Below are 20,907 nucleotides of genomic sequence, written 5' to 3'. Positions count from 1 at the left end.
TCAGGCCATTTGTATAGCAGGACTGGACTTAACTCAGGCTTGCTCTAACTGTCTGTTTCTCCATAAACGTCTCTCTTCGACAAATCGGAGCTGATTCCTGACCCTGAGAACGCTTTGTATAAACGTATATCCTAGGAGAACTAGAGATCTTTCTCAAATTTCAGTGATGGTTATACTTTTCAGACTTTCCTATTCTGCAAACTGAGATACTTAACTATAATTGTGATCTGAGGAGCACTAGGTGTGGGTAAAAGGCATGATGATGAGGTCTTCTGGATGGTAATCAATTCAGGGATATGAACTGGAGCATCCACATGTCTGAGGAAAACACAAGACTGTCCTCATCTGCATGGAAACACACTTCAGAGCAAAAAGGAGGAGAAACTTAATAACAAAGTAACACTGCTGATGCACACTGGCCCAGTCACAAAGGGGAGAAGTGGTTCACGGAAGCAGTTAATCCCTTGTGCTTTTAACAAAAGGAATAGACAGAAATCTGGAGTGTAGACAACGATGATTAATCATTTCCCAAATACTTGATGACACAAGTCTTGTTTTGAGCTGTCCTTGCATTAAATAAGGATCTTGGCCTTGGGAAAGGTTGTTTCCGAGCTCTTCAGTTGCACTAACCCATCCCTCTAAGCGAGGTTCACACCCCCGTCACAGGGCCCCAGGCTGGAAGCTTCTCCGGGTCACCTTCACTGGGGAGTACACACTGCGGGTGCTTTGGGTGCACACAGCACAGAGAATTAGTCTGACATTTGAAAGGTGCCCAAAATATACCAAATAGACTTCAGTGAGTGAGAAAAGATGAAACTGAAGGAGAACCAGAAATTTTATAAGCTCACGGGAAGACACATTAGGAATTTTTTGAGTAACTTCTGGAAGACCCCACCAAGGTCTGACGTTGGGACATTTTCCTTTCTTTATCTCAAGGCAGGGAAGAGATAATGCCATATCTTTTGCTAATAGATACAAAATAACACAAGAAATTGGCATTCCTGGGTGGAAAAAATTCAGTAATATTTCTAAATAATTGCTGATGATTTTTTTAAAAAATAACTAGCAACAGCTGTCGAGGAAGTGATTTAGTTTCTTTTTTCACCACTCAGCTTTTTTTTTTTTTGAGGAAGACTGCCCCTGAGCTAACATCCATGCCCATCTTCCTCTACTTTATGCCGGACACCTGCTACAGCTTGGCGCGTGAAGCGGTGCGTAGGTTCCGCACCCAGGATCCGGACTGGCAAATCCAGGCCACCGAAGCAGAACGTGCGAACTTAACCGCAGGCCACCAGGCTGGCCCTTTACGGCTTAGCTTTTTACTTGCATTTTATACATCTTTGTCCAAGTGCTGCTGCTAACAGGGGCATGAAGGAGGAGCTCCAGAGCTCCAGATAAGCATGTTATTAACATGATGGTGTGATTTCAGGAAGGACATTGAAGGGAGGGAGAGGAACTCGGAACACTGTGAACTCTTATTATGAAATTAATTTTAGGGCCTGGCCCAGTGGCCGAGTGGTTAAGTTCGAGTGCTCTGCTTCAGAAGTTTGGGGTTTCGCTGGTTCGGATCCTGGGCGAGGACCTAGCTCACCAGTCCGTGTTGAGGTGGCATCCCACATGCCACAACCAGAAGGACCCACAACTAGAATATACAACTATGTGCTGGGGAGCTTTGGGGGGAAGAAGGAAAATAAATAAGAAAGAAGATTGGCAACAGATGTCAGCTCAGGTGCCAAGCTTTAGAAAAAAAGAAAGAAATTAGTTTTAAAAATCAGAGTGACCCAAGTCTGAGAAAGTTTTTCTTCCTGTAAACTATGGCATGTTTTGGATGTTTTGGGGTGTGCCACCCCATGATGAATCTAATCGCTTCCTTGCTCATCTAGTAGCCTGTTTTCTAAGCCTGGTTCTCTCTTTTAGGATCCCTTTCATAAGTGTTTGGAACATAAACTGGACCATGACTCCACAGATTGAAGTTTACCAAATTTAAAATTAACCTAAAAGATTGTTAATGATTTTCTTGTATTAGTATTTACTTTAGAATCTTACATTTATGACAAAATAATATTAACTTGATTATTGTGTGTTGTAGCTGAGTTCTTTGAGTTTGCAGAATTGTGTTTTTGATGCTTCTTCGAATAATGGTAAAATGCGATCTTGAAATAGAAAATGTATTTGAAATAACAGTCCACAAATAAACAAAGAGTGTTTTCTCACATATGCTTAGTTTCTTTCTAAGAATAATGAGTGTTAAATCAAAGAATCAAAAACAAACCAGAACAACCGACCTTCCCACTGAGGTGAGAGCAAGCCATGAATGCTGGCCTGGCACGCGGCCTGGCTCAGGACAGGAGCTCTGTTGCACCGGTGGGTTTCTGTGTCTGAAATAAATGTTGCGCCATGGTGACAACAACAGCGTATGTATTGTTATTGAAGTGAGAGAGCACGAACGTATCCCAATTTCAACTAGCCCTTTGGGGGCAGGAGGAGTGAGCAGGAGCCCACCAAAGCAACGGCAAGAGGCCACATCTGTACAGGAGGTGGGCAGGGAGGTGCCGGTAGTGATCATGTGCTACTCAGCTGACCAGGTGACCCGAAGGCTGCTATGTCCATCCTACTGTTCCAGTTTACCCTGACAATGAGCCTTAGGGGGCCCCCATGGCTCAATTTTAACCGTGTTACAGCGTGTGCCTCTCTCTGCGCGTGCCACATGGGTGGTGATAAAAACGATCTGAAGGAAAGCGAGCTTTGCTTTCTCCCAACAGCAGGCAGTCCTTCCTCTTCTCTAATTTTAACCATGAAAATAATATATAATACACTGGTGGGAAAAAGAATCCATTACAGCCATTATTTAATATCCTATATGTCCAAACCCAATGGTATTCTTAAGAGCTCCCCTCTGAACTCACAGAGGATAACACCACGATTCCCTAAAGGGTGAAGCATGAGACCTGGGTCCGGGAAGTGGCCTTGAGAGCTGCGGCTCTGTGTTCTGTCCTCCACCTGAAGCCACACATGGCCCTGGCCTCCAGCATCCTCGGCCAGCCCAGCTGGCAGCGTCCACCTGAGTAGATGACGCCTCAGCCCCACTGCCTCCTTGGACTGGACTCCAGCTTTGTTCCTGGGCATAGCCACCTGAACTCCTTTTGCCCCTGACCAGGCGGCCAAAGGCTAGTGCCCAACCATGGTCTCCCACACGTCCAGCTTGTCAGTGCACCAGGCCTTCACTTCCATGGAAGGCCCTTCCATTAGCAGACTTGCCTGCCTACAGGCTGGATAATGTCTCTGTATGCCTCCCAGTAGGTGCTTCTGTTCTGAATGTTATTGGCCAATACTTTTTATTCCCAAAGATGATTAGTCCTGTCATGACCTGCTGAGCAGAATAAAGGCCAGAACATCGTAGGGAAGGTGGAGTCCGGGAGGAGAGCTCTTAGCCGCCCCCCTGAACAGAGTTTCAGATCAGAGGGTACCCTCCTTCCCCATGAGGCTCAGGTGCCCACAGGGCTGGGACAGCTCCCTCCTCACCTGCATACTTCAGCTGACACAATGAGCTGTGTGATCACCAAAGGCCAATAGTTTGTCCTCGTGTCTGTTTATGCCGGCTGTGTTATTGTTATTTCCAAGAAAACTTATTTAAGAGTTTTGCAAACATGAGATCAAGGTGAGATGCTGGGCAAATTGCTGATGAAGGAAAAGAGGGTGAGTAACACTTACCAACGGGGAGGAATGGAATATGCACCCACATTGCTGTGCCAGTATCTTTAATGTCTTGTTCCACGTTACAGACCTAAAACTGGAATTCATAGATGAGGCATCATGGGTGCAGTATACCCAAGAAAGAAAATGGAAAACTCAAAGAGGACTTACATGAAAATATTAGTAAATAAATGTACATTTTATAACTCAAATTAAAATAATATAGTTTAAAATGTATATTATTTTACTGTATGTATGGATCTTTTCCTACGATTCTCTGTTTAAAATATATTTTAAATGACTGGATAGTTTCTCATAGGAAGGTGTCTGCTGAGCTGAAAGCCGTGAGGAAGGAGGAAGACATGGCCTCTGCTATGAGAAGACGGAGACCAGACACAGCGGCCGGCTACTTCCACATACCGGTCGGCTTACCCTGGCCTCATTCTCTCACGCACCACCTCTCTCCTCCGAGCACACCTTGTCCCCAGCTCTCCATTTCTCATTCATTCTCAACCATTCCTGTTTGGTTTCCCAGCAAAACAATAAAAGTCTTTCTAAAAATACCCAGTGGGCACTACCTGGTCAAACTTGGTACTTTCAGTCCTAATTTTACTAAGCACATTTGAAATAATCACCCCTCCCTACCAAAGAACAGAATGAAACAGAACACCTGTCCTCTTGGTTTCCTGCCTGCCTTCTGATCTCTCCCGCCTCTTCTCTGCTGGTTCCTCCTCCACCAGGTGTGTCAACCCCGCTCTCTTTGAGTCTCAGGACTGTGCTCTCTTCTCTCTCTCTCTCTCTGCCCCATTTCCCTACAGATCTTGCCAATTCCCAGGCCTCTCCTATGCAATCTGGACTCCTTTAGGATCCTGCTGACTTGGCATCTCTTGGATGTCTTGCAGGAACATCAAACTTTCATGCCAAAATGCGACCTTCTTAGCTCTTCTCCAATTTGTTTTTCATCCAACAATTAGAATTACCTTTTGAAAATATAAACATAACTCAATGGTGTCTTCTAATTTCTTAAAATCTTAATCGATTTACCATTGCATTTAAGATACAAAATCTGTGCTCCTTACTGTGTCCTAAGACTCTATAACACATAAACTGACTCTAGCCTATTTTTTTGCAACCATCTTTTTCTCCAATCTCCCTATCACTCCCTGTGTTTTGGTTATAGTAGACACTTTCCATGTTTTAACACATCAAATTCTTTTATCACAAGGTTTTCATATATGCTGTTCTCTCTGCCTGGATGTCTTTACTCAACTATTTTTCTCTCTCATCATTATCATATTGAGAGAGAGGTGTGTGGTCCAGGGAAGGTTATTTCACAATGGAAGAGACTTGGACACATGCTCCTGGGAATCAACGCCTGTGGAGAAAGAGGCTCAGATGCTGATAACGGGGTGATTGACGGACTGAGGCGCTGCAGGAGGCAGGAGAGGTTGGATAAGGGCACAGGTGGAGAGCTAACCTTGCATGAGAGCCAGACCATACTTCTACTTTGTCAGAAGGGAAGAAGGAATGAATGGGTGTGGGGAAGACTGTTCCAAGGATGCAAAGGTGAGTAAGACCATTCACAATCCACGCTGAGACACAGCCTTGGGAGAACCACAGGGATCCAGCGAGTTATACATTAACCAGGAACTAGTTGTCTGTAAATATTACCTGCATTTTTTTTTGGACAATCCCCACTTCTGTTTTCTTGTGATAGTTACAGCATTTTGTTTCCCTGGACACTAACGATAAGTTGTTTGGTTATGAAATTTAAGGTTTTCATTAAGTTACTGAAAGAATTCTAAATAATAGAATTATTTAGAACAAGATGGTTCCAATCACAGAAAGAACAGGGAGAGGACGCTATGAAAGGCACTGGGTGTGGATAGTGTGGAGGTGTGGGCGGCGGTTACTGCCTCTCTCTGGGGGTAACTGTGTGAAAGCCACTTCCTGCTCGGGGCCTCAGTTTCCTCATCTGTAAATTGAGGGATGTGGACAGGTGATCTTGAAGGCCCTTCTGTCACCTCATTGATTCTCTGTGACCTGTGAGAGTCTGCCCAGTACACCTTGAGTAGAAAAAAACAGACTGACTGCTACTAACTTTTTTTAATACCAAGATTTTTTTAATCCAGGTTCGTGCTTAAGGAGCATCTTCTTTTCAAATTTCCCAGTTCCCTTCACCATCCCTCCCCGGCTCTGCTTCCTAAGCAGATGCTGACCTTGTTTCTCAACACAATGAAATAAAAAGGCAGCTCCGACTGCTGACTGTCATCCTGCTAGAGGCAGAGGAAGAGCAGCGTCGGAATCAGCTTTGTGTCCTTGGATAACTTAACTGTATCTTCCGACTTTCAGTTTTCATCACCTACAGAACGTGGGTAACGAAAACTATTCCATAAAATCTTGTGAACACGGCATCCATCCTTCCTCGCCTCCTTCCTGAATTTAAATCGGTGCTTTAGCCCTTTACCCCCAGACGTATAACAGAGAGCAGTCAGTGCACGAAAAACTCCTCTCTTAGGCATAAATAACGTGTTCACTCGCTCACAGTCCTGGAGATTCTGAATCCAACCTTGAAATTGGACTGGATTTAGCACAATCGTGATGTCCAGCTAGAGGCCTGTAGTGCTGCATTCTGCCTCTGCCTGAGAGTTCTGTCCAGGCGGGAGGCAGACCTCACCAAGTAGGGGTCTTTCCAGCAAGCCAGGTAATGGAAGGTGACTTTGAAATCTTGTGGCTAATTAGTAACAATGTCTTTGAACAGGTTTTATGCTCAAGTGTCTAATTTACTGTAAACAGAAAAAGGCTGTCTGACCAGAAATGGAGAGATGTTTGAGGAGGATGAACCGTTCGCCTGACTATGAAGTGTTGGACTTTATACTGTACATTCTCATGCAATATCACGCATTTTATGACATTTATTTCTAGAAACTCTAAATATAAATAGCGAGCTATTATGAAGAACTAGAAAAACAAAACAAACCAAAATTAGCTAAGCATGCTAGAATTTTGGTTGCAGAAACTTGGACAGAATCAGAAGACTGGAAGCTACAACTGGGAATCACGCGGAAGGTCAATCCTCTCTTCCGAGTCTGTCTGAAGACAGATATAACCATGTCTACTCGCCCTACGCCACAGGCCAGCAGCTTTTCATGAGACAGCAATGTACGTGAATACCTTCAAACATGCCCTGCAAACATGCAGGATAATCTGCACTTAAAATAACTACGCATAGGTTCTCCTTCCACTAAGAGTGAAAAGCTGTTGGTATGTCTGACACACAAGCTGCTGTGTGCACGTGTGACCAGACAGAGCGGTCAAGGGAGCAATCGTGTCAAAATGTACAGTCATATCAGAATGGAACACGCGTGCACGTGCATGCACACACACGCACACACACCGCAACAACATATGAAAGGTTTTATGCAAAAGGATGAATTTGAGCATTTAATTCGGGCTCTCACTCGACTGGACAAAGTAATGGAGAATCTCATGAGGAGGATGCCGGGGTTTTAGACAGAAAGCTTTAGGGAAACGCAACAGTCAAGACGCGAAGCAGAGACCTCCACTCAGCTCTTCGACAGCTCCTTAGGGAGTCCCCACACATCCCGTGAAGCTGATGGACGCTTTCACTCCTCCACTGAACCGCGTTCAGTTACATCACTAAACGGCGAGTGATGTTGAACAGGTAACGGACGCTCGACTTCCTCCTCTGCAAACAGAAGCAGTGGCAACACTTGCCCTGACTGCCTCAAAGATCAAATGAGAAACTGGATACGAGAGCCTTGTCAATTTGAAGCCCTCGATAAGTAAAGGCCTTGCTGCTCTGCTATTAATATCCATTCACAGCTTCTGCATGTTTAAGCAGACAATCAGGAAGCCCCATAATACTTACCCAAAATTCAGAGTGGAGCTGTGGTGCTTTCTCTTGCTCAGAAAACATGTCCTCTATTTGGAAATTCTAACCCACCCTCATTTCACTAAACCGCGGTGGTGAAGGGACCTTGTAGACCTGCTGGAACAGTCACCACTGGCTCTCCGCTGAAAGCAGTTCCTACGCAGGCGAGTGACAAGCCGAACACAACGCTGATCAGCAAATCCCTGTCCCAGAACTGCAAATGCTGGAGAGCTCCAGAAAAGGAGAAAACATGAACCGTGACCAGAAGTGATGGCAACTTGAAAATATAAACTGGTTCTCAAATGTTTTAGACAGATTAACTGATAGATATATACCAAATCATTAAGGGACTAACGCGACTAGAATAGAAAGCCATCACGGATTGGGTGCCTCCCAAGGGCTAAGTGCCCGTCAGTTCACTCTCCACCCTCCACTCACCAGTCACCTTTGAGGCGACAGAACCTGGGAGATGTTTACCTATTCCTGGCCACGAGCTCCTGAGCACACTGGCCCTGAGCACCAGGCAGCTCTGTGCTCCTAAGACCCTTGGCTTCCGCCAGCCTGTTTCCAGGATCACCCACTGTGCTGCGTGTGCAGACACTTACACTCTCTCAGATGTGGTTCCCTCTCTGTTGCAGTGGCAATTTTGTTAGAAAACGTTCTTCCTCGAGAAGGATCTGTAGCTCTCTGACGGGGCTCCTGACCTCAAGGACCACTGTGGGGTCACTACACTGACCGCAGAAGTACATCCTGTGACCAGGACCAGCATTAGTGAGCAACCCTGCATGACGCTGGCCGAGGGGGTGCCACGACTTCCTGCCCCCTTCAAGCCAGGGCTGTTCCCTGGGCCCAGAGCCAAGAGGAGAAGCTGAGTCATCTTCCTTCTGCCTCGGCCTGTGGGGAAAGTGTTGACACTGGCTCAGCTTTTCTTCCTACCTGTAAAAGAGTAATATTTGTGCAGCCTTGAAATGCACTCAAGTGGCTGTCAGCAGATATTTTGAATGTGCATATCTTGGCCTTTTCTTCTACTATTGCTGAAAAAACCCACAAACTCAAAGATGTGCCAAACTTTCCAGTACTTCAGGGTAAACTTAAAGGAGTTCCTCTTCTTTTTACAACTGTGGCCCCTCCCCCCTCACCTAAAGGTCAACAGTGAGCGGCAGCAGCAATCACGGTCTGCCAGACGCCTCTGAGGTGACCTAGACGCCCTCCAACTCCCATCAGCCTTGGAATCCGCAACGCACGTGAGGCGGCTGCACAGGGATTCGCAGCTCGGCCGGCACCCCAGTCAGCAGCTGGCTTCAGCGTGGCCAGGCCTGTGCCAAGCCCTTCTGGTTCAGCCTGTTCGCTTTCCCTCTGATTCTCTCTTTACTCCTATCTTTAAAACACGTGTCATCTTGTAGAAAATTATTAACATAAACCAAACCAAGAGCGCATCTCCTGAACGGGAACGTGTGCACGCTGCTGTGAGGTTTCTTGTGCGAGATGCTCCTGAGGCAGCCCTGCCTTGCCTGAGTCACTCAGAGGACAGTAACTGGGGCATTCAGGTAATTCGAGTGTGGTGCCTCGTGTGGGAATCTTGCTTAGCTTTTGACCTGCTGAATCAGTGCACACCCTTGGGAAGTCACAAAATCCTTCAAACCTTCTGGCTGGCATTTACCTCTTAAAAACCAGCCTGGTGGGGGGAGTGGGGCTGCCGTCACCACTGGGCAGATCCGGGTTCAAACTCACTTCTTCAACACACTAGGTCTCTGATCCAGGCGGGAACTAATCTCTCACACCTCAGCCGCCTCCTGTGTAAAATGCTGTTCCTCGTGGACTGGCAGGAGGGTTGAGTGAAGAACCAGCGGAAAGCATGCAGTGCTGTTCCTGCTGCTGAGGGCGTGGGAAGTGCTAGCGTCTCCCCTGACCTGTGGGGACAAGTCAGGTCCTCCGAGGTGCATGTTTCCTTCCTGTGGGAAACACTTCTGCCCCTCCTCAACCCTGACCAAGTGATCTTCCCCAGTGGGCAGGAAGCACCCTAAACCACCCAAATTTAGGACAAGAGTGAAAATGCAAAACCAAGCACTTGAAATCCTCGTGTGCTCACAGTCGTTTTGACATTTATTTCCTCAGAGTGGAAATTAACGTGAAATCGAGAATTTGGCATCTGGGTGTGTTAAGCAAGACTGCCTCTCTTAGGGTGTCAGCCTCCCTAGTCGCTGGGAACTGAAGGTTTTCCCAGGACAGGGGACTCAGGGGTAACACCAGGAAAGTCCCCAGCAAGCAGGTACTTAACCTCCTAATGTCCACTTACTCGAAGCAGGACTCAGGACGAGCCTGGGGCGGATGAGGCAGCTCTGCTTTCCGGCCTCTGTGCACCTGGGCCTCGAGGGCCTCCTGGGAGTTGGGAGGGCAGAACCACGTGATTTCTAATGTTACTTTCCGTCTCAAGTCTGTGGTTCTGGCTGAGACGGTCTCTGCCCACCTCAGCAGATGCGCACAGGGACATCTTCTCTTTGCACCTCACACGCCTGCAAGGGAAACGGTGTGAGAGCCCTCCGGGAGCTTGGACACACCCGCTTCTTCACTGTGGATGCTGCAGTCCTGATCTGCCAAGCAGCTCAGAGAGGAACATGGTCCTCAAGTCCTGATAACATCAGCCCGGCTCGCCGGCTGTTTACCTCCAAGGGCGCGTCCTAGAGACACTCAGAGGTGACTGCGAGAAAACACCACCCCTTCTGGAAAGCTGGCCTGTGAGTCACAGCTTACTTCCTACATGGACGCTTTTTATTCTCTCCTTGTGTTTGAAAAGCAGACTTCCTCTAAAAGCCCAGGGAAGGCACACGTCTCTTACCAACAACCTTCTGACTGGATGCAGACCAAGTCCTGAGGCCCCATTTGTAATATGTTGTGATTTTTTAATTCAATTTAGACTTCAAAGCTTTAATCTGCTGGGGTGAATGACCTCCAAGGAGTAAAATAAACCTCTCAGTGAAAAAATACACCATTTATAATCTGCTCGTTTTCCTTCCCTGTTTCTTGGTTCTTTTCATATGATTTGAACTTTGGGTTTTTTTCATGGTTCACACAGATTGGCCACCAAACAGAAACCATAGACCAGAAGATTTATGAAATTCTTAAATTAATTCTTAGCTCCACTCACTACTATTTCCTTACTCTGCTTTATTTCTTCCCTCCCTCCATCCCTTCCTTCCATCTATGTATTATCCATCTATGTCATCTATCTGCTTGTCTATCATCATCTATCATCTATCTATCCATCTATCCACCCACCCACCCACCCATCCATCTTCTATCTATCTACCTATCCATCCATACATACATACATCCGTGCACCATTACTGATTAGCTGACCCTCCTTCTAGAATGCAAGCCCATCGTGGCAGGGAGCTTGGGTACCCCCAGTGCCTAGTGCAGTATTTGGCTCCTCAATAAATGCATGAGGGTGAACTCTGCTTGTTGTCATCAGCGGGTTGTCCTTGATTACAGTCACTATTGCTCAGGAGCACAATTATTTCAATACCACCCAGTGGACAGCAGGATATGGGTTTAGTTAATACAGTAATTTCCTGTCTGGCACTTGTAACTGATAGTCTTACTCGAGCTCAAAACTGAGTATCCCACAGGCCATCCTGAGGCCAAGATCCAGGTCTTTCTGTATTTGTTCCTGTGGTTCAGGTTCTCACTGTCTAAGGAAATGAATATTCTATTTTGACTTAAAGATGTGCAGTTATTAATGATTTAATACATCCTCCCCTTCAGAAAGGATTCAAATTTTAATGACAATTTTCAAGGAGATGGCATGAAGATGAAAATCAACTGCAGAATTTGCGGCACCTGCTACTTCTACAACCAGAGTTATAAGCTCCTTGAGAACTTCATTTCCTTCTTGTTCAATATTTCCAACACGGAACATTTAAACATTATATAAATCTACTTATTTCATCACTGAAAACACAAGCAAAGTTTAAACACCTAGCCACTATGCATCACTTTATTGCTTCTGTTTTACTGAATTTTCAAAAAGAGTAACTGAAAGCTAAGAACTGAAGTTGACCTGATGGAAGAAAAAGCACCTGCCCTCGACTCAGTGATGAAAGCCACACAGTACGACATCCAGACTGTTTCCAAGTTACGATAAGAGAGTTTCTATGGTACCCAGAGGACTTGTCCATTGTCTTCAAGGGAATATAGAATGATTTATCTATTCTCCTCAAGAAGGCCCATCTTGGATGCTTGCACTGGTTTGGGCACAAGCCACGGCAGGACTAGAGAAGAAAGTCTGGCTCAGCCAGTGCGGTGATTTAGACGAGACGTCCTGCTCCCTCCTCCCACCTCCACCCCAATCAGAGACGGCAGCAAACTTGAAATACCTGGAGATTGCCTCCACAAATGGGAGGCTCACGTGAAAGGTGACAAACCATGCTTTCATTTTGATCTCTGTGCCCATTTTCCAACAATGATATTAATAAAACATAGAGAAAAAAATCTTTTTAAGCAAAAACCTGATGAAACAATTAAAGAAAAACAATGTGCTAAATATTCAAAACCGTTTTTACTGCATTCCATCTCCAGGGAGCACTGGGGACTTGAGAGACCACAGGACTCACCTGGGTCAGGTCCTGGAATGCTCTCCTCGTTTCTACTGAGGGTCTGATGATCGGCGGTAGGAAGAAAGGGAGAAAACAAAACATGTGAGTGACTGCAGTGGGCACACTCTTGCTTCAACTTTTTTCACATCATACAAATTCATAAATTAGTATTAACAAATGATAAAAATGCTTTATTTCTTTAGTACAGAATACACAATATTGCACTCCAGCTGTAAGCACTGGGTAGAGAAAACTATATTTAGAAACTGCCGTAACCACTGTCTGGGCCTGATGTTTTATGGCGTCACCAACGATAACCACGGCAAGGTCGCACGAACTTTCAACCACTGAAAAGGGCAAAGTTTAAAGCAGCTTTCCTTCTAGTCCAGTGTCACGGACAGCGGTTTAAAGACCATACACACATGTATATAATGAGGAAACTTCCAGTTACATAAACACCCTGCAGTCTGAGGCATTGCAAATCTGTACCATATGTTAGTGGAATAGATACTGTCAAGCTATTTTCCCTGGGTTATCAATAATTTTTCTTTCCACTGCATTTAATCACGTTATTTTATGTTCGGCTCTTTCATAAACAAAACCATTTTGCAGTAGTAACTACTGCTCATCCTCGTGAAAAGCAGTTGCGAACTTTGTCATTCAGATTGAGCTACAAAGTTTGGTTTTCCCAGGGTCACTAGGCAATCTGGGGTAACTCAGGGTTAGGAGAGGACTTGTGCGTCCAACCACACATGGGGGCCCTGATGCTGAGGCGAGAATCTGCATCGAGGGAGGGAGAGCATCTGGGGACACCCCATTCCTGTTCTTCACACCCGCCTCTGACACTGACTTCCAGCATTCGCTCCTCCTGAACTCTCTGCTCTCTCGGTACGTCCACTGACGTGCACACCCTTCTGGCAGAGCTTGGTGCTTTTCAGCAGCAACCAATATGTTTTTATATTTTTCATCTGCTGTATGGATGGCAAGTCTGCACCATTTTGATCTAAGATAAATCTGACCTAGGTTTCAGTTCATCCTATTCTGACAGTAGAAAAGCACAAAACAATTTCACTTAAAGCATTCACACAGAAACTTAATGCAACAACTGCAAATAAGGGAACTGGGTATATGAAAAGATCCTTTAAAAAAAAAGTCTCATCTTTGACAATATCTTTTTAAAGTAAGTGCAATCCAGTGAACAGCAAAATAGCAGCATTTTTAGAGGGACAACTGGAGAAAAATCCTGAAAGCGGGGAATATGCTGTCTTTAAATAGAGTCTACATTGAGAAAAGTACATTTGTCTGCCAACAGAGCCTCCAAAATTTGTATCTGGGGCTAATCTGAAAACAAATCACTATGGCATCGAATGCTTCATAGAGCAGAGGACACTTACAGCCAAAAGTTGAAAATTCAATTAAACAACATATACAAAATGACAGCCAATGAGAAAATGATTCAAAATTATACAATAAAAACTGAAACCATATGAAGTGAAGGAAAACTATTTGAAGATCAATAACTGTGTAAAAATAAATATTTAAGTAACTCAAAGACCTACTGTCACAGTAAAAGTTACAAAAATAGAATACACTATTAAACAAATACATGAATATATCAAAATGGATTGATTTATAAAATATTTACCATTGAAAAACTCATTTCCCTCCCCTCCATATTCTTTAATAATTTTGTTCTTGAAAGGATGTATTTTGATAAAATATGGTAGACTTTGAAAGAGGTGACTGGGTGAAAATTTACTTTGAGTGCCATCACTGACATAAAATTTCTCTCAGAAGGTTCTGAGTCTGAAACCTGTGGCCTCCGGGTGTCACGAGAGCCCGTTCTGAATAAGTAGCTCCTCACCAACAAGATTCTGATCTTCATGATGCCCGGCCACCCAGAGACTGCCCCTTGTCTCAAAAAGACCCTTTGCAGAGAAGGGTGAACTATTGCCAGTTTGAGATGACTGTGTGATACATGGAGGTGGGAACCAGACCAAAGGGCAGGCGTGTTCTGTTTCATGCGTCCACATTCTGTATAAACCGACGTTTTCTTCTCCTTCTGGAAGCTGGGAACAAGAGAACTGTGGAGGCACACTCTAAATGGTGCTGCAAAAGAGGAATTCTGCTATTGATCTAATGAAAGGAAGCTCCAAGATTCTTCCGCCAATTCTCAAGAAATAGTCCAGGTCTGAGAAAAGGTATTTTAGCAGTATTTCAACTCTAACTTATTTTGGAATGTACTTCCATATGTCTACAACCCAGCGGGAGTAGCATTAATAGAATGACCTTGTAGCCCTCAAGCAACTTTAAAAGTGCTTTCTGACTCATCAGGCAAGATGACCAGCCACCCAGTTTGGGAGCTCTCTGTGGTTTAAGGCCCAGGGATGCCGAGCAAAGCAGGTCTGTGTTGAGGGTCCAAGTGTAAGTGTGTGTTTACTCTTTGTTAGCCATAGTATTTAAGTAGAAGGGACCTTCTTGTGATTATGGCACTTTGATTTCAACAGTGCCAATCTGTCCAAGATGAATGAAAGCAGTGAATACCATGGTGTTCACGCTTGGTTGTCATGATCGTTGGTTTTTCTCTTTTTAAAATCAATGTGATATCACTTAAATGCATCATGGTACGTCTTTGTCAGAAAGCCAGTCAAAAAGATGCCCCTGAAAATGTTTCCAAGCAGCTCTCCTCTCTTCTGCTGCCCCCTGGAAGGATAGGTCCACCTGAGCAAGAAAACATCTCCAGAGCCTCAGCCGTGTCCTAACAGTTGTAACTCAGCTAATTTCCAAGTTCTTTGTTCCCATCTTCTCCACGGCATTTCAACCCTTCTGAAATTACTTACGTTTCTTCAATGGGGTGCTTTATTCTTAGGAAAACAACAACCATGTGGTCACTTGTGTGCACTAGACAAAGCCTGTGGCAGTGAGGATGGCCTTGGGGTTCCAAATCATCCACGACACTCTTCAAGGAGCCCCCATTATTGGGAAGGCTTGCTTCCTGGGGAGTAAGAAAAAGTAGTGACTCAACACCAGTCTAGACGAAGTTACAAAGCCACACATCATCCTACAAAGTCTGGCCCCTGCAGTCTTTAGTTTTGTGATATTTTCCCCATTTAAAACATCTCCTTGTTGCATTTTACATTTTGAAACAAAGTAGCCTTAGGAAAGACAGCTATCATCTGGTTTCTTTGGCAGAACAAATATCCATCGCCATGCAGGCCTTTTTCTGGACTTTGGAAATTTCTGGGTGCCTCCAACTACTCATAGGAGTAAAGAGGCTCTTTCTGAATGTTGGTAAGTCCAGTGCCAACTATCAGAGCTGGACAACAAAAGAGAAAACAACGCCAGCAATCTAAATGAATATTCAATGGCAGATTCCCCCTTCTCAGACACAAACCCCTCTAAAAGGCCCTGAACTGGCCTGAAGGCAGAGGGGGTGGCCCTAGGGCTACTGGAACCACTTGTTCACCTAACACGGGGAGCTTCGCAGCTGGTCAGACAAGAAGGTGCGGAAACGCATTTGCTCCATCCCCCTCGGCATCTCCGCACATGATGAGACTAGTTCTATCCCACCAGCTTCAGGGGGCTGGTTGCCACAGGCGCTCCTCTGATGTCAAAGAGAGATGTGCGGAGAGCTGTGGAATATCTCATTTTTGTCTTTCTTTTGCTTGAGGAAGATTAGCCCCGACTTAACATCTGTGCCATCGTTCCTCTATTTCATATGCAGGATGCCACCACAGCATGGCTTGATGAGTGGTGTGTAGGTCGGCACCCAGGGATCTGAACCCACAAGCCTGGGCCGCAGAAGCAGAGGGCACTGAACTTAACCACTATGCCACCAGCCGGCCCCTGATATTTTTGCCTTGAAATTGAACAATGTTTATCCCTAGTTAATCCAAAGGAAAAACTACCATTCTTTGATAACAATATTAAAATCAGTAACACATACGCCATGCAAAAGACAGAAAACCAGAGAGAACTAAATCTCGGTAGGCCTGCCATTTTATTGAATTGAAGGACAGGAAGATGACTAAATACCAGTGGATGGAAGAGTAATTTTCATGAATTACAGGCTGGGAAACGGCAACCACAACGACCCGAGTGTGTCTACCACTCAGGGGTCCCAGTGGGATTTGCACAGAGTCCATGAGTCACTCTCCAGCTCTGATATTCTCAACTGTGAAAATATTTTTACTCCATGGGGTAATAAATTTATGAACTTTCTATTTAATTCTGGGTGGAATATTTTCATTTTAAGTTATAATGTCTCTATCTACCAAGGGGACAAAAACTTCCATATGAAATATATTTTTCTTTTTCGCTTAGAAAGCATATCTTTGTTCATCTCCAATTTTCTGAATTTTTCGTGAAATCCTAAAATGAATCTATATGGATTCCAACACAAAAGTCCTGAGAAACTAGAGAAAGTGGCAGTCTGCATTCTTGCTTCCACCGCTTCCCTATGTTATGGAATTAGCCTCATACAAGTGACCCTGTGAGGAAGGTCAGCGCCTTCCGGTCCAGCCGCCAGACGAGCCTCACAGAGGAAGGCGGAATCTGCGTCTGAGTCTCGCTCTCTGCTGGCTCCTCCGCAGAGAAGACGCGGTGTCTGGAGGCGGCAAACTGAGGGGCCGTGGTCACAAGCAGACATCCCCCGGGCCCAGTGAGTGGAGAAAGCCCAGGAGAATCATTTCCTCCTCACAGTCCTCCAAAGGCCAGGCTGTGGGTCCCCTGGGGTGACGTTTCCAAGCACCGAGCCGTGTTTGTCTCTGGGGGAGTAAATCTGTGACGTAAATCTCACAGTGCGGTGATGCTGATGACGCACAGAACACGGGGCGGGCTCTCTGTGACGTCGTCTCCCTTCTTTGAGCGAGTGCTCAGAAGACAGGTGACTCAGTCCGCCACTGGAACAAACAGGATTGAGACAGAGGGAGGCAGAGGATGAGGAATTCGAACCTCTGTTCTCCAGCACAGATTCGCCCTGGGGCTTCCCGAACCTCCTGTCACGGCCCCTCTTGCCTCAACCACTTCTCACCACAAAAGTGAAAGTTCCCGCAAGCTGATGGAACTGCTTACATTGTTCAAAGGCTCAAACCTAAGAGGGCCTCAGACGGGTTAACTCCACATACCGAACCCTAAAACCCTTCTCGGGTCCCTGCGTGGAAAGTGGACTGGGATTGGGGCTGAGTCTGGGTCTGGAGGGACCAGACAGCAATGCTCATATTTTCAGCTGTCAGGGTTTATTTTGGTCTGTTGGTGCACCATCTTGTTTCCTCAGCACCATCACCAACTCTACCTCTGTGCGCAAACACAGTGCACTCTGGCGACCCCCAGGGATCTTATTTGTAAGTTTACTTTTTACTCCAATAGACAGTGGCTTTTTATTTTCCTTTTCTGGGTTCCAATCACAGAACACAAATATACAAATTATTACCTATGCAGAATTGTAAAGTAGAGAGGTTGGAAACCATCTGTCCATCTGCCTTCATTTGCGGACCACAGAGACCCAAGCCTACAGTACAGGAGAAACTCCTAACAGAAGACAGGCCTCCTAATTCCCACTGAGTGCTCTGTCCACCAGACCACATCCCCGGGGGCCATGCCGAGCCCTGCACCTTTCCCCCTCCACACCCAGGGGTCCAGGTGGCTTCCTGGGAACACCTTGCCAGCATTCACCCATCTCATTCCCAAAAGACCATCTGTGAAAGATGTAGTTAATGTTTTTTGTTTTTAATTTTGACTGTCTATATACATTCTTTGGGGACTTAGGCTAATGGAAAATGCAATAATCTTCAATAAATTAGAAGGAAGAACCCAAGTAATAAACCTTCTGACTTCAAGAGAAACAATGAAATCCTCACTCCTGGTTAACTTCCCTCGGCAGCTCAGGGAAGGCAGGCTTCTGCTGAGGCCTCAGGCACAGGTGAGCTGCAGACAGACATGTCTTGTGGCCCCTCCCCTCCACTCTAGAGACTGAGACTGTGAGTTCAACACGTTTACCTCAAGGCAGACAAAGTCCTTCCATCATATGGATTTTCAAAAAATCTACAGCAAGTCGTCATTGAAGGGTAGGAGAAAGAAAGATGCTGCAAGGTTTAAATTCTTGGTTCTCAAAGAAAACCCTGAAAAGGGATCTTCTCCTCCCATCACTATCCCCCGAAGCGCCCACTGTGCCTGTAAGGAAGAGCAGAGGTGCCAGCGAGGAGACCCATTCCTCAGTTCCTCAGGAAAAAGGAACCTGAGATCAACCCCGCGCTCCTGGTGCCCACGGGGAAGAAATGTACCTCCTGTCTCACCAGCAGAGGCAAAGACAGAACCACAGCCACGGAGGACTTCAAGACACCAGTAACAGTCCAGACCAGCACCCTGTTAACAAGCTGAAGCTCCTTGTGATCTAAGCTGCCCGAGGGACTCTCCCTAGAAAGCTCTCGAAACAATTCAAACAAAACTTAGCAAAGAGAGATCTTTGCAGCTAAAGGAACATCACCCTGCTGACAAGATCCGCAGACAAGCTCGCCCTCTCCTGCCACTTGGTAAATGTGCAGGAACGTCCAGGGACTGCACAGAGACTTCCTTTCCGAGGGGGGCAGATGGCAGCCCGACCCTGGGGCTAGAGGCTGAGCAGCAGCTCTGATCGAACCTCGGGAGCCCACCTCTCAATTCACAGGGGACTAGGGCTCTCAGGTTATTTTCAGTGCAAGAAGTAATAGCAGAGGTGTAAAACTGCCTTCTCGCTCAGCATTCTGTAATTCCTATTTCTTCTCTTTTGACAACAAGAACCAACTGGGACGGCGTTAACGTTCAGAATTACTTCTCCAGGCAGTCAGAAGGAGCACACTCAAAAGAAAGCACGCTGGACCTGCGGGGACCTGGATTCGCAGCACTTCTGCTCTTCAGCAGAGGCCACTCTAACGCACGAGCCTCTGCGTCTCGATCTGTAGGGTCCCTGCAGTTTGGGAGGCCTGGATCCACCCAACTCGGCCACACTCACCCAGCCTCACAGACACGCACGCACAGCCTTCCCCCCCAGGGTGCCGCACGCACACCTCGGGGCTGGGGCTCCGGGCCCGCAGTCACGCCGGGCCCTGCAGCGCCTGGCCGGAGGCCTCCTTGGCCTTCCTACAGGTGTAGAGCCACTTGATGATGCGGGCATTCCTCTCGACCACCGAGGTGGTGCTGGGCACCTGCTCCGTCAGCTCCTCCTCCTGCAGCCCCTCGTCGCCGCTGCTGTGCCGGGAGAAGCCGCTGTCGGAGGTGGCGACGCTCACGCTGCGGACCTTGAGCGCGACGTGGTCCGACGCCGCGGAGAAGTTCTCCCGCCCCAGCGCCTCCACCACCTCGGGATCCAGGCCGCAGTAGCGGAAGAAGGTGTCAGACTCGGCCCTGGACGCAGAGTAGCGGGAGCTGAGGTCCGACTGCGAGCGTTGCAGCGCCCCGCGCCTCAGCCCCGGAAGCCCCGCACCCCGCGCCCCGGCCGGGACTCCGGGGGGCGCCCCGACGGGCGTGGCGGGGGCCCGGGCCGCGGGGGCCTCCACGGGGCTGGGCTTGGTCCGGGCGGCCTCCTCGGCCCTGGCCCTGCCCTCTTCTGCCCCCTGGGACGTCTCGGGAGGCACCGGCGTCTTGTCCCTGCCCGGCCCCTGGAAGAGCTTCCTCACCAGCCCCCCTCGGGAGCTGTCGGCGCCCGGCGCACGGACGAACTCGCATTTCTGCCGGTAGATGACCAGCGAGTCAGGCCGCAACGGCTTCCGCGCAATGGCTCTGCGCGCCACCGGACCGGGAACGCGGGCCGGGGCCCGAGGGTCGCCCACCTGCCCTCCGCTCGCCCCGGAGCTGCCGCCCTCGGAAGCGGGGCGCGGGCCGACCCCGGGCAGGCCCCGCACGTACTTGGCGCGGTCGGCGGCCAGCCTCTCCACGGCGCTCCTGCGAGCCGGTCCCGCCGCGTCGTCTGGGGCCCGGGGTGCCTTGGGGTCCCGGGGCAGGAGCCGCTGGCTGGCGGGCGCGTCCAGGGCTGGAAGAGCGCGCATCCTCGGGGCTCGGCGGGGTCGGGGGCTCGGCGTCCCTCGGAAACGCGCTCCTGCTGCGGCCCGCGGCCGTCCCCGAGCCAATTCCAAAGTCCGCGCAGGGCGAGGAGCAGCGCCTCAGCCCCTGCCGGCCCAGGTCCAGAGTCTGGACGAACCCGAGTCTGCCCCGATTGGCGAATCGCCCCAGTGCCCGCCCCGCCGGCTCCTCCCCGCCTGCCCTGGCCCCCTCCCCCGCGCGCTCGCCCAGCGCCGCCCCCGCCCCTCACCTCCGGCCCGGAGCCCCCGCCCCGCCCGCACCTCGAGCCCGCGCGGCTAATCGCCGGGAAGGCCGCGGGCGACCGGCACCGAGAGGGCTGCGCGCCGGGGAGGGGCGCTCGGGCGCGCGGGGCCCACGCCGTGCCCAGGGCAGACGAGCGGGAAGGCACCCAGTGCTTTCAGCTCTAGGTATCAGCCGCCTGCTCCCTGCCCGGGTAGTGCCTTGGGTCACCGCTGGACGCTGGCATTTCCGGAGTGGGGGAAGGGCAGAGGGAATGGGCTCCCCCACCCCCAGGCAGGTGTCTCACGTCCTTTGAATTCTTGAAGTGACGTCAGCGTGTTTGGAAAGTTTTGACTTTGTATAATTTCCTGAGTCTCTACCTGAGCACATACTCTTGTTATCGGGAAGGACAGGATAGAAAAGGAAAGAAAACGCATTGCAGGATAGGGA

At 48.0% G+C, this 20,907-nt stretch overlaps 1 protein-coding gene and 1 long non-coding RNA gene across 4 annotated transcripts; both read right to left on the bottom strand.

Annotated features, from left to right (window-relative positions):
* Positions 1-7,124: 7,124 nt before the first annotated feature.
* Positions 7,125-12,244, bottom strand: LOC139075483 (uncharacterized). The gene is made up of 6 exons (XR_011525856.1): positions 12,202-12,244; positions 9,885-10,101; positions 9,320-9,498; positions 8,194-8,524; positions 7,586-7,811; positions 7,125-7,402 (listed from the first exon to the last, which is right to left on the bottom strand). It is a non-coding gene; the product is annotated as an uncharacterized lncRNA (long non-coding RNA).
* A 103-nt stretch (positions 12,245-12,347) lies between these two features.
* Positions 12,348-20,344, bottom strand: FAM110C (family with sequence similarity 110 member C). 3 transcript variants are annotated; one of them, XR_011525855.1, is made up of 2 exons: positions 19,172-20,344; positions 12,348-15,178 (listed from the first exon to the last, which is right to left on the bottom strand). XR_011525855.1 is itself a non-coding variant. In XM_008532143.2 (2 exons), exon 1 carries the CDS (start codon positions 20,202-20,204, stop codon positions 19,254-19,256), a length of 951 nt encoding a protein of 316 aa, XP_008530365.2. In that variant the 5' UTR covers positions 20,205-20,344; the 3' UTR covers positions 12,348-15,178; positions 19,227-19,253. The 3 variants fall into 3 exon arrangements, 2 of the variants coding, with proteins under 2 accessions (XP_008530365.2, XP_070428001.1); XM_008532143.2 differs by having other exon boundaries at positions 19,227-20,344; XM_070571900.1 differs by lacking the exon at positions 12,348-15,178 and adding an exon at positions 16,165-17,084 and having other exon boundaries at positions 19,227-20,344.
* Between the last annotated feature and the right edge of the window lie 563 nt (positions 20,345-20,907).

The sequence above is a fragment of the Equus przewalskii genome, chromosome 14 (genome assembly GCF_037783145.1).
Source record: "Equus przewalskii isolate Varuska chromosome 14, EquPr2, whole genome shotgun sequence".
NCBI classification, from domain to species: Eukaryota; Metazoa; Chordata; class Mammalia; order Perissodactyla; family Equidae; genus Equus; species Equus przewalskii.
This window is presented reverse-complemented; position numbering and strand designations above follow the sequence as displayed.

Coding starts and splice junctions, on each gene's coding strand:
- FAM110C (XM_008532143.2), bottom strand. CDS start 20,204: ATGCGCGCTCTTCCAGCCCTGGACGCGCCCGCCAGCCAGCGGCTCCTG.